At 39.4% G+C, this 12,327-nt stretch overlaps 1 protein-coding gene across 1 annotated transcript in view; it reads left to right on the forward strand.

Annotated features, from left to right (window-relative positions):
• LOC308384327 (A disintegrin and metalloproteinase with thrombospondin motifs 20) overlaps window positions 1-5,080 on the forward strand; it is a 78,893-nt gene extending 73,813 nt beyond the window's left edge. Inside the window, exons 34-39 of the mRNA XM_080862827.1 lie at window positions 616-710; window positions 816-910; window positions 1,013-1,146; window positions 2,392-2,483; window positions 2,600-2,704; window positions 2,972-5,080. Of these exons, the coding sequence (XP_080718953.1) occupies window positions 616-710; window positions 816-910; window positions 1,013-1,146; window positions 2,392-2,483; window positions 2,600-2,704; window positions 2,972-3,061 (611 nt within the window). The 3' untranslated portion in view covers window positions 3,062-5,080. The remainder of the gene's footprint in view (window positions 1-615; window positions 711-815; window positions 911-1,012; window positions 1,147-2,391; window positions 2,484-2,599; window positions 2,705-2,971) is intronic.
• The last annotated feature ends 7,247 nt before the right edge of the window (window positions 5,081-12,327 follow it).

Below are 12,327 nucleotides of genomic sequence, written 5' to 3' on the forward strand. Positions count from 1 at the left end.
AATGTAATGGTCACTGTCGGTGCTTTCTGTGGAAACAACCATATCTGATTCTAAAAACTCTGTGTTTTGCTTTGTTTTTACACAATAAACTACTTAAAGGCTCTTGGAGTGATCACTTAGTGGAACAATAAACAGACAGTCAGCAGTTTTCTGCAAATTGTGCAGTCTGTCAGAATGCCTCAAGGGCTTCAGCTGAGCCAGGCATTATTGTGGATTTGGAAAGTGCTGTAAAACAGCAAGCCAAAGTTCGCAGGGTTAATCATTCCTGACTTAGATTCTGCCAAGTCAGGCACTGATGAAATTGAAAGGATATACTGGACAGTCAGTTCTCTGGTCAAGTATTAATCTTGACTAGCTAATCAGCTCAATATGAGCTCTGCAACACAAACAAGACAATTACAACACCTCAAGCTTGGGAAGATTAGATCCAAGTCACTATCCGCTTTAGGGAGAAGTGCTTAGTTTTTTTAGCTTTCAACATTTTTATGCTATTTGCTGACAAAAGATTTATGTACTAACTTTTAAAATGAGATGGCTAAATACTCCAGCTTTTAAAAGCTGTCGACAGCTCCCACTGTTGCACTGAAAGCTCTTCTTCCTCACTCCCTCTCCCAGGCCAGTTGTTCAGTACGTGCCGAGAGGTCCAGATGAGACAGGGCGTGAGGATAGATGGCGAATACTATCTCAAAGTCAAATCCCGGATCCTACAGGTTTGTATGTTCTGCCAGAATTACTCCGGCACACGTCATGATTCAAGCAGCAGCAGCAGCAAACTTGTGGGATCTCATCCTTTACCTCAATATGTTTGCTCTTAGATTTACTGTGCTGAGATGCAGACTGATTTCCCCAAGGAGTATGTGACATTGCGCAGCGGTCAGACCGATAACTACTCCGAGGTGTATGGCCACAGGTGCGTATGATGTGGAGATGACTCGCTGTATGGTTATGCAATGTGTGAAATATGGTTATTGTGCTGTTTGCACTCAGTTCCCATATTTCTTTAAACGCACAGGTTGCTGAACCCATTTCAATGCCCGTATAACGGCAGCCGAAAACAGGACTGTGAGTGTAGGAACGACTACTCAGCAGCGGGATACACACTCTTCCACAAAGTTCGTCTGGACCTAAACTCCCTGAGGATAACGAGTGAGTAATTACTTCATGATTGCCTTACGCCGTGCACTGTATCGAGACCACACATGGGTGTTTTTTTAACCCTCACACGCCTCGCTCCAAAGCGCTAATGCCACATCCAGAGCCCAGTCCAAATGAAAGTAAGCCTTACTCCACGCTCTCTCCTCCCAAATCAAAATAATGAGATTTCAGCACTGTGTGTTCGTGTCCCTGGAGAGGACTTGAAACCGTGCCCGTCAGCACTCATCCATCCTTTTGCATCAGAAATAAAACATGTCCTCACGCTTGCATGCAAGCAATCATACAATTACAATGTGCACACATGCACATCTTCAGGCCATATTCCTCTGCTCATTATTCCACTCAGCTCCACCTGCCCTATTTTGTCCAAGTATGCTTTTGATTACATAAAACAATGTAGATTACTGTGCTGTTTTTTTTGTTATTCTTTTGTCTTTGATGTGTGTGGGTGTGTGTTAGTGTGTGTTTATTATATTCTCAGGGCCCAAAAGCTGAGACACAATTATACTTGTGGCTTCAGGCAGATTTGTTGGAACCAAATTGCAGGACTGTGCAAGTTTGAGAGGCTTTTTCATCGCTAAACCTTAGCTACCAGGTTAAGTTTAAAATTAAGTTATGGTGAGAATAAAGGTAATGGGTAGGATTAGATGTTCCGCTTTTAATTAGCTTTAGGAATATCTAAGGAAAGGCGTTATGGCCATAAAAATAGGTAAACACAAGATGTGTCTGCATGAGTTTGCATGCTTGAGAAGCTGGATTAGTACCTACGCTATCATCCTCCCGTCTCCTTCATCTGATCTGGGTCCTTACAGCACATGTTCCCACACCCAGTCTGCGCAACACTCATTTAGTTTTCAGGTGGCTTAAAGAGAGCCGAGGAGAAATAATGAGTTAAAGATGAGGGGCAGAATATGAAGAGGTGCTAATGTGGTGTGCCTTTTGCAATATTGCAAATGTTACTTGCATGCAGTCAAACAGTATTTGAATTTCAGTAAACAATTAGAAAGTGTAACATAAAGATTTCCTATAGGTAAATATGTTTTAAAAAGTAGGATTTTGCTAATTTTGCTTTAGATTTAAGCAAATTCACTATAGGAGAAAAGATGTTGAAAAATATCTTCTTCCAGAAAGTAAAATCTTAGTTGTTGATACTCTACAGCCATGTGGTTTCAGTCAATTTTTTCTTCTTGTGGTCACTGTGACTTTAAATCTGTGTCTTTGGTATCTGTTTACCAGTCACAGACCTCCGGTTTTCCCAGACACCTCTTGGTCAGCCAGTGCCCTTTGCTACAGCGGGGGATTGTTATAGTGCAGCCAAATGTCCACAGGTTTGTGAAAAAAAAAGAAAGACAGTTTTGCTTTTTTTGGTTGTGTGTTTTCTATTCTTTTACCTTACCTGTTAGAGAACTTCTATGAAATAAATCCGTCTCTTTTGTGTTTTCAGGGCCAGTTCAGCATCAATCTAATTGGCACTGGCTTCAAAGTGGCTCAGGCCACCAAGTGGACATCTCAGGGCAACTATGTTTCAGTCAAAGTCCACAGATCGGAGGTAAAAACAAAACGTTCCAAGTGAACTCCTATAATGCTTGCCTTTAGTGTGGGTCATGCCGGGCAGATTTCAAGTAATGGATCACTGTTTTCATTTTGCTGGGGTGGACTGAGCCTCATGCTGGATCACTCCAGTTGTGGTGTGAGACTGTAGTGCTGAAATGTCATCAATGTGATTCACTGAGCAGGAATCCCTTCATGACATTTATGAAGATTTCATTCTCTGCCCTTTGCCCACTTTTCCTCTCTCATTTGTCTCTGTCTGTAGGATGGGACAAGAATCTACGGCCGCTGTGGTGGTTTCTGTGGGAAGTGCATTCCCCAGGCTCACAACGGCCTACTTCTTCAAGTCCACTGAGAGCTGTGCAGAGACCAAACCACCTAAATCTGTCTGGAATAAGATACTGGCAATAAGAGAGATTTGATCCTGCAGTCATCCGTGAGTGTCAGAGGGGGACCATTTAACAATTATTATCCCACAGTAATATCCTCAATCCCCAAACAGCAGCTTGAACAGACAGGACGCTATATATAGTGCAGTGCTACAGAGCCACCATCAGGTACTTCACCCAAACTACTAACACTTAAGAGGAGTCAGCAGTTGTGCAGACGTTGTCATGCACTCATGTGCTTTGGAGACTAAATTATTTTGCATGACGCAAATTGATTTTTTTGTATCATAACACGGGATACAGGACTGAAAACACTGGGAAAACAAATACAAAGACAGGAGGAAAAGAAATATCCTCCCGGCTGATAAGGAACTTTTTCCAAACTTAGAAAGACACAAAACACTTGGGCTCTGATCCAACTGATATGGTGGTCAGCAAGATAGTATAAAAGGAGACATGCTGTCCTTGCAATCCTACTGTGGTTCAAAAAAAAGGTCTATACGCAGACTATGGAAGAGTATATAAGGGATAGTTGTGTTATTTTTCTACATTGTGACAGATTAAGAAAAATGATGGCTACAGGAACTAGCTGCTTTGGTATATATATGAGGGCATTACAAATCTTGTTCTCAGCAACAGATGAGCAGGAATGATTCCCATATGGAAAAGAAATGGAACAAAAGTAGTTCAGGTTCCTGTTTAAACGTATGTCTCATCCTGGGATTTACTCAGGAGGTGACCCCTTTTCCCATTTGCGTTTTCACTTGCAACACAATAATGAGAATAACGTATAAATCAAATAACCATTATTTTTTAACCTGAAAAATGTGAAAGGGGCCACTTGCATGAGTAATGACATAGTTTGAGACGTACAAACATTTACGGTCGGTGGAATGAGAAATTCTTATGCTTTTTTTGTTTTTGCGGCTCAAGACTCTGAAACGTATCAGCATGCAACTAAGTCCTTCCACACCTGTCTCATGTCAGAGGTCAAACGTTAGGAGAACATCAGGAGCCTTTAGAATAACTACAGATAACGTTTTGTTTTAGTTGTCGTGTACTTTGTGAGTCTGTCTGCTGTCATCTGTTGTCAGGTATTTTTAACAAAACTACTGAAACCCACATAGACAGTCCACCGACTGACACTGAGGCACGACTGTCAGAGTAAACACTAGTGCTGTGAGGAAATAGCTGAACTATTTCCATATTTCCTGGTGTTGAAGTACAATTTTGTCTGTTTTGTGCGTGTGCGTGCATGTGTGTTTCATAGTTAGATTGTTATTGGTGTTTCTCTTTGTCACACGAGTTCTCATCTGTTACACCTTGACACAGTATCAGGTGTGTGTATGCGTGCGCGTCTCACCTCACACCCTCCGTTGGGCCTACTGTAGGTGCCTGCAAAACCCTACCTCTCATAGACATCCATACTCGGTTGAGATATGTGTTGTAATATATTTATGTTTGAACATATTTATTCTGCATTGACTTGTAGATATGTTCTGTATGACGGTACAATGACTACTACCAACAGAGAAGCCATTGTCTGATATGTTTTGTCCGTTGTCTGCTAAAATAGGTATTATCCTACTATTTGTAGCATATAACCACTAATCTTGAATGAGGATCTTTTAAAAGGTGCTTTTGAACTGGAATTACCTCTAATGTTGAGAAGGAAAACTGGCTTTGGGAATAACACTCGATAGGGCAGAGATTCAACTCTTTCTAGCAGACTCCCTAGGATCTCCTTATAGCCTGTTGTGGTCCTTTTATGAACAGAGCTAATGTTTTAGATGCAAGATTGCCCGATAAAACAGACCAGCGACTGTGCGAAGGACTCTCCCATTGAGCAATACTTACTGTAACGCATCATATCCGGCTTTTGCCATGACCGCAAATACAACTATCAACCAACTGAACACGCGGATTCGCTAATGTTAAGCTTTAACCAAAGTTAGGCAGTAGATGCAGACTGTTTTTTTTTCCCTCTCAGACAATGCCGCTTCTTTTGATTTAAAGAATGGCTGAAAATAATAAAAGTCAGTGAGCAGCTAGAAAACCTTTGGCTGTCGTTCATTTTATGATGGTCAATTGTGCTATGAGGTCTGTATCAGAAATTTAAAGAATACTTGATGCACTGTGTGCTGTCAGTTTTGTAGAAATGTAATCCTGTTTTTGTTTTTTTGTAATAACCATTAAGATTTGTAACTTATGATATATGTGTATTTGTAATATTCATACTTGAATTGCAAACTGTGTGCTAAAATATTGAATGGGCATTGGTACTGAGTAGAGAAACGGTGTGCTTGTTTGCCATGCTTTATCCAAAGATGTTTAAAAGAATCCTATGTACCTACAGTATGTACGCAGCCTGTATAAAAGAAACAAATGATTTTGGTGCTATACTAATTGTACTATTACTTGTATGTCTTGCTACTACACTAATGTTAAAGAATAAGTAAGAATAAAACTTGCTTTCCAACAGACTCGTTGATGAACAAAGTGATGGTGTGGTTCTTTATATTTGCAATTTTCAGTTTTTATACTTTGCTATTTTCTTGCTGTTTTTAGAAAAGTTGGATACCAACTCCCTTTACGTTAAGACACGTGACGTTAAACTGCTAGGAGGGTCGGATCTGGGTCTCTCACATCAAGGCTCAATGCAGTTTAAAAATATTGATTTTAAAAAGTATAAAATCCCAAATCACAATCTATAAATATCTATACTCTAACACTATTACTAGTTAAAACTAAAATACTAAATACTAGTTTTGTGTTTTGTTTATCTATTTCTTTGGGACTTTTTATCCATGAATTTCTAATCATGCAAGTTGCAAAACAATTTTTAACCAAACTAAGTTGACAAAATCATTTCAATTGGTCTTCATTTTTGCAAAGTCTACTTTTAATTTTTATTTTAGTGAACTAAAACAATATGCAACATAATTTATATAAATAATCCTTCAAACAGATCAAGTCATTGCCCTGTTTTCTAATATAATCATGTGCACATAGATTTAAACTCAAAATCTAAGGTCAAACTCCATATACATTCTGTATGCAGCAAAGTAAATATATTAAATGAAATATTACATGGCTGTATGAAGTCACTTAAAGCACGGGTCCTTCTTATCACTACAGCAGTTTCTGTCGGCCACAGAGTCAGCTGGATTCTAAAGAAGGGCAGCAGGTCAGCTCTGGCTGGGTGCTTTGCTCACCACATTGTGGCTCCATGTGGATTCACTTAGTGATGCAGACTGCTTTTCCACAACATGACTTTCAAGAGTTCAGTTCCACTTAAGAGACATATAAACAGAGCAAATACCTTTTAAAACCAGTCCTCACTAATATATATGTATTCTTGAGATCTAGAAACACCTTAAGCTGTCAACTACAGAGCGAATCATCAAAGTTGTGTCAAAATCCAGGAATGAGGTAAGTTTCATGAAGTGGAAAAGTTCCTTTTCAGGGAATTATGTCACCAAATTCCCTTGGTAATAAAGGTGCAGGTACTTCAGGAAAAAGTGGAGTGCTTATATATAAGCCACTTTTCTAGGGCTCATTGCACCAAGATAGCTTTGTACATTAAATGAAAACAGATACTGTAGTGCCTCAAGAGCTGCTTTGATTTCTTGCCAAAAGCCTGCTTTGGTTCCTAAAATCTAATCTAAGGATTTGGAATAGTCCTGAAGCACAACAACAACTCCCTTCAAGAGCAGTTTTCCAGTGAAATCAAGCTGTGATGAGGTCCTTTCAGACTTCCCAGGCTGTGGACGTTGGGAAAAAACTCCTCTTGCCTTAATGTTTTCATAAACCAGATATTGCTAATGATGGAGCTGAAAAACACAAACCTGTGCAGAGAATCCTCATAAAAGTGCTAATGATTGATGTTGACCACGGCGCACAGTCTGCTTTGAGGTAACGGCACAGACATTCTGGTAAAATCTACAGCTGCAACCTGCTCTAAGGGGCAGAAGTAACTATGAAAAATAAGAATAAATCTGTAATAAAAACTTAATGTCAAATGTTTGTTTTATGTGTACTGTATGTCTCATAGTACATTTTGCTCATAAAAGTGAGTACTTTTGCATTACTCTCATACTGATTAAGTAAACATTAAAGATGAAATAGTTATTGGTACAATAACCCCATTGTTGAATAAATCATAATATAACTTATATGGTCCTTATAATACTTGTTATTATTATAAGGAGTGACAGTCCTGCCAGCTAAGAACAGGAAACTGATGCTGCAATTCAAACGGGTTCACCAAAATTGAACAGTTTAATAGAAAATCAATACCTGGTCTCATGAGTGTTGGTTTCTGCTGCAGCATGGTTGTTTAAATGTCACAGTGTACTTGAGTGCTGCTGCTGTTGATCACATCCACCGCTTTATGACCACAACATTTCACCCATCTTCTGATGGCATTATGTTACAAAGGAGAAAAAATCTCAAACTGGTTTCTTGAACATGAGTTCACTGTACACTGAACCAGCTTCCAGTTTGGATTCAGGAGACAGAGATTATTTTTACTTTTAAGATTAGGCTTAAAATTTTCCTTTTTGCTAAAGCATATAATTAGGGCCTTAGTTATGCTCCAATAAGTGTAGGCTGCTGGGGGATCCCATGATGCATTGAGTGTTTCTTCTTCAGTCACCTTTCTCACTCAATATGTGTTAAAAGACCTTTTCTGCACTGATTCATACTTGTTATTAATCTCTGGCTCTCTTCCACAGCATGTCTTTATCCTGTCTTCCTCCTCTCACCCCAACCAGTCGTGGCAGATCGCCGCCCCTCCCTGAGCCTGGTTCTGCCAGAGGTTTCTTCCTGTTAAAAGGGAGTTTTTCCTTCCCACTGTTGCCAAAGTGCTTGCTCATAGGGGGTCATATGATTGTTGGGTTTATCTCTCTATGTTTTATTGTAGGGTCTACTTTGCAATGCAAAGTGTGTTGAAGCAACTGTTGTATAAATAAAACTGAATTGAACTGAATTGTGCTCAAATGGTCTCTACAGTCACCTGAACTCAATCCAATAGAGCACCTCTGGGATGCGGTGGAACTCAAAATGTGCATTATGGATGTGTTACCAACTTTGTGATGCTATCATGAAAGCCAAAGAAGTTACAACCCAGTACTAGGAAGATGTAACTTACCAACTTAACCAAGTGGTTGATGAGTGTGTGAAACATTAAAAAAGTTAGTTTACAAGTTTACTACTGAGGCAAAGAAAAAACTTTAAATTTAGCAGTGGAAGAGCTACTGCATTTTTGCCACTTAAAATTACATTTCAGCTATGAGAATCTGCACTGAAATCTAAGAAGGGATCATTTTCTGGCCTGAGAAACAAACATTTCCCAAACTGAGAGAACAGTGACCCCTACCGTCCGCAACATAGAACTACATACATGAATCATTATGTCCATAATTACGAGGACTATGAATAATCGATTACTGTCATATTCGATTGCTTTTTTTTTTTGCTTTTTTATGCAAAGTGGGTTTAAGTTACTGAGCATAAAATAGGCCCAACTACATTGCACAACTGGAACATTTTTGCTTGTCGTCAGTTTATTAATGTAGCCTACGAGAAAGTGCTGGACAAAAACAGTAAAAACAATGCGAAACCCCTTTCCTATTATTGTTGTTGTTGTTGTTGTTATTGTTTCTTTATGTATACAAAATGTTTTGCTAAACTTTTGATTAAAATGCCTTGGAGTTCAGGTTTCATCCGTTAAGACTCATCATTGTAGGAAAAGACAAGTATTACTAACGACATCAGTGATTTTATTATTTACAGCTTTGCTTCAGTGGTCTTCTTCAATAAGGTGAACACGGGTTTCCTTATCAGTAAAAGGGGGATCTTCATGAAGAACATAAATGAGGCTTGAATATAAATATATGACAAATATTAAATGATTGAAAATTGGCAGAGAAATCTTTTAATCAAGTGCTTTGATGTTAAATATTATTGCGGCTTTTCATATTTATTGTAGGTTTAAACTGTGGTATTAAGACTTTCACCTGAGATGGACTGGGTTGGTGCAAAGCCTATACTGCACCTTTACTGCCGGCCAGTAGATGGTGCTAAAGCATTAGAAAAGCCACTGGCTTACCTCATTATGGCTAACATGTGAAAGATTAACTGTAAGTAAAGAAGCAAGAACAGTGTATTCTAGACATACAGTGCACAGTTCAGTGTATCGTATACGTTCAATTTCAGTTTACTTACACAACAACATCACAACAGGAGTTTTCTCAAGGTGCCTTGCACTGTAAGGTAAAGACCCTACAATAATACAAAGAAAAAATATAAGTCACATATTTGTGAAGTCTTGTTTTTGATTATGCAAAGTCTTTGTTGTGCGAGGTTTCAAATGTTCATGTACTCCAGCATTTATTTATTTTGTTTTAAATATCTGGGCAAATGCAAGTATGCACATATACTGGATAAAGAGTCGTGAGCACAAACGTCCAATCTTCAAGCCCAGCAGTTGTTTCCAGTAAAAGCTTTTGCAGGAGGAGTACGAGGTTGTTTAAGCAAGCTCAAATCCCGTAAACCTCACACATAAACCCCTTTTCCACTCCTCACACACATCCTGCAGTGGAACAGTTGGCCTTGAACAGTATCAGTTTCATCTTTTGATGCACCATGTCTGTGTCAAAATCTAACAAACCCATGCACAATTTTGAAGTACTCTACACTGCCAACTGGGCCATTGGTTGTTGAGGGGTAGAAGCTGTTGGCACGTTGCCGTCTGGGCATTATAGACACTACTGTCAGGCTCTCTGTCAGCTCTTTTTTAAAGAAATTGTGCCAGCTTTGACTTTAACAGGTTAAAGCTGAATGAGGTCATTTTTAGGTATTGTGTTACATGTCTAAAGTGTCCACTTTGTAACAGCTGCATGCGATGTGTGGGGGATTGCATCCTTCGTCCAGCATTGACCACCTATTCACTGGTATGCTGGGTGGTATGTTGTCAGAAACGGGCATAGTGCAAGCGAGGGGAGGGGGGTATGGAGGGGGTGGTTGCTTAGCGTTGGGGCCCTGGGGTCCTGCAAGTATGTGCCAATAGCCTATGTGCACATGTGGTGTGGTGAAAAATGGACTTGCATTGTTTGATCCATGAATGTGAGACCCCAGCGTGACTCACACATTAGGGCTAGCAGTGAACAGAACACACTCCCTGAAGGATTTCCACTTCGGCTTAGGGATCTTCGTGGCATACAATACAGCAAGGCTTTCTTTGACAGCTTTTATTTTGTAGCTCATATTGTTGTTGTTTGTTTTTTTACCCCTCATTTGAAGCTCAAAGTTCTCACAGTGAAGGAATTATAAAAACCTGCTGAAAGTCATTTAATAAATGCGCACATTATGGCCAGTGGTAGTGTTTTTATTATAGAAAATACTTTCCCATTGTAAAACTTGGGCTGTTAAGAAGCCTGGAAAATGTTGCCCCATGTCAGCATACTTACAATGACTTGAGGCAAAGGCCAGACACGACTATAGCTGTGAGCTGTGGGCAGTCTTTTGTGATTGAAACTACTCACGATAAGAGGTGGGAGGGGGGGAAGCCAATTATTTTTAACAGCTTTACACTCCAATTAATCCGGAGACTTTTTACACACTGTTGTGGCTCATGTCACCAGGGAATATCAGACCTCTAAACAGAATGTCTCCTTTGTTTATGCATTTCACAAAAGTCAGTGAGAACTGCATATACAGTACAACCCACATATACCGTGTCATGTGATGACACAGAGAGCGCACAGTTCAAGCAGCTGAAATGCTTTCAGATTATTGTGACTTCAGCATCTTATGGGTTTAATGCTATATGAAGGGGAGAAGGGTGAAATTTATGTGTCTTCAATGGAAATGTTTGCAAAGGTAATGAAAAACGATTTTGGAGGTCATGGGGGAATTACTTTCCAGGTAGATCAGAATAGATGAGGGGCATTTTTCCAATTCCAGCTGTTTTCCTCTGTATTCTATAGAGGACCAGCGCTTTCTTCACAAATCAGTAGCAGAGTAAGCTACTTTACTCAGTTAAAGTAACTTTTTGTTACAGAGTAATCACCTGTTTTTGTTAACAAAAAAAAGACAGGAAGAAAAATGGGGAAAAGGTGATTTACATGCAAACATGCATGGAATTACAGTATATAAGTCAAGGACAGCATTTGAAAGCATTTGAAAAATACTGTTCAAACTTTAAAAATAAGTTTTACAAAACTTTTAGAGGAAAGTCAGGCTCCTTAGAAGGAAAGAATATTAAAAACACAAGGGGCGACTCAAGACTTGTGCACAGTAAGTTTCATACCTAAAACATTTCTTGGTTATATCGTCAGCAGCATCTTTGATTCGTTTTTTTTTTTTATTAGGATATTCTTAGAAAAATCGATACTGTGTCAAGGCATAGTATGAGCTAATGATGGCACTGTTGCCTTCAGCAAACATGCACTGAACTGTAGCTCCTTGCTACTATAAAGGGAAAGCAAAGAGTGTATCACTCTGCTCTAACAGTGGTAGGTAAGACCATTTGGAACGGATCTATCGCTGTTGGTGGATTGATCCATAACCTTGCATCTGACAAGTAAACTCAAATCAGTTCATTCTGAATTTGGAACCAGAACTTCTTTTTTTTGTGCTCAACTAAGTAATATGTTCTACTTTCTTGTACCTGAGAGACATAAACTAACCCATAAACTAAGTAAGATACAATCTGTGGACAGGAGGAAATGAGGGGGAAAAGAATAAAAGAAATGTAAATAAAGAAATCACTTCTGTTGTAATTATTATTCATTCTGTCTTTGGAAAAGAGTGTGACCATGTTTAACCCACAAAAAAAAAGCACCACTATCACTGCACTATTCATCCTTTAAAAGGCCCTCAAAACCTCAGCCATGTCCCTCCCCCCAAAACATCTCCATCCCTTTTGTGTACCTGCTCTAATTGAGAGTCACTCCAAGTGATGCTGTCTTGTTCTGAACATGTCGTTCTGTCTGGACTACAGACCACAGACTGTACGTGTCTGGGGAAGTCTTTGTGTTTGATAATGTGCATGTGCTTCACACACATTTAAATACGACCACAGTCTCTTTCTCGGACACACACACACACACACACACACACACACACACACACACACACACACACACACACACACACACACACACACACACACACACACACACACACATCTAATCTATTAGCTTAGTAAGAGGGGCACTTATTCCAG

This window comes from Rhamphochromis sp. 'chilingali' (genome assembly GCF_963969265.1).
Source record: "Rhamphochromis sp. 'chilingali' genome assembly, chromosome: 2".
Classification (NCBI taxonomy): domain Eukaryota; kingdom Metazoa; phylum Chordata; class Actinopteri; order Cichliformes; family Cichlidae; genus Rhamphochromis; species Rhamphochromis sp. 'chilingali'.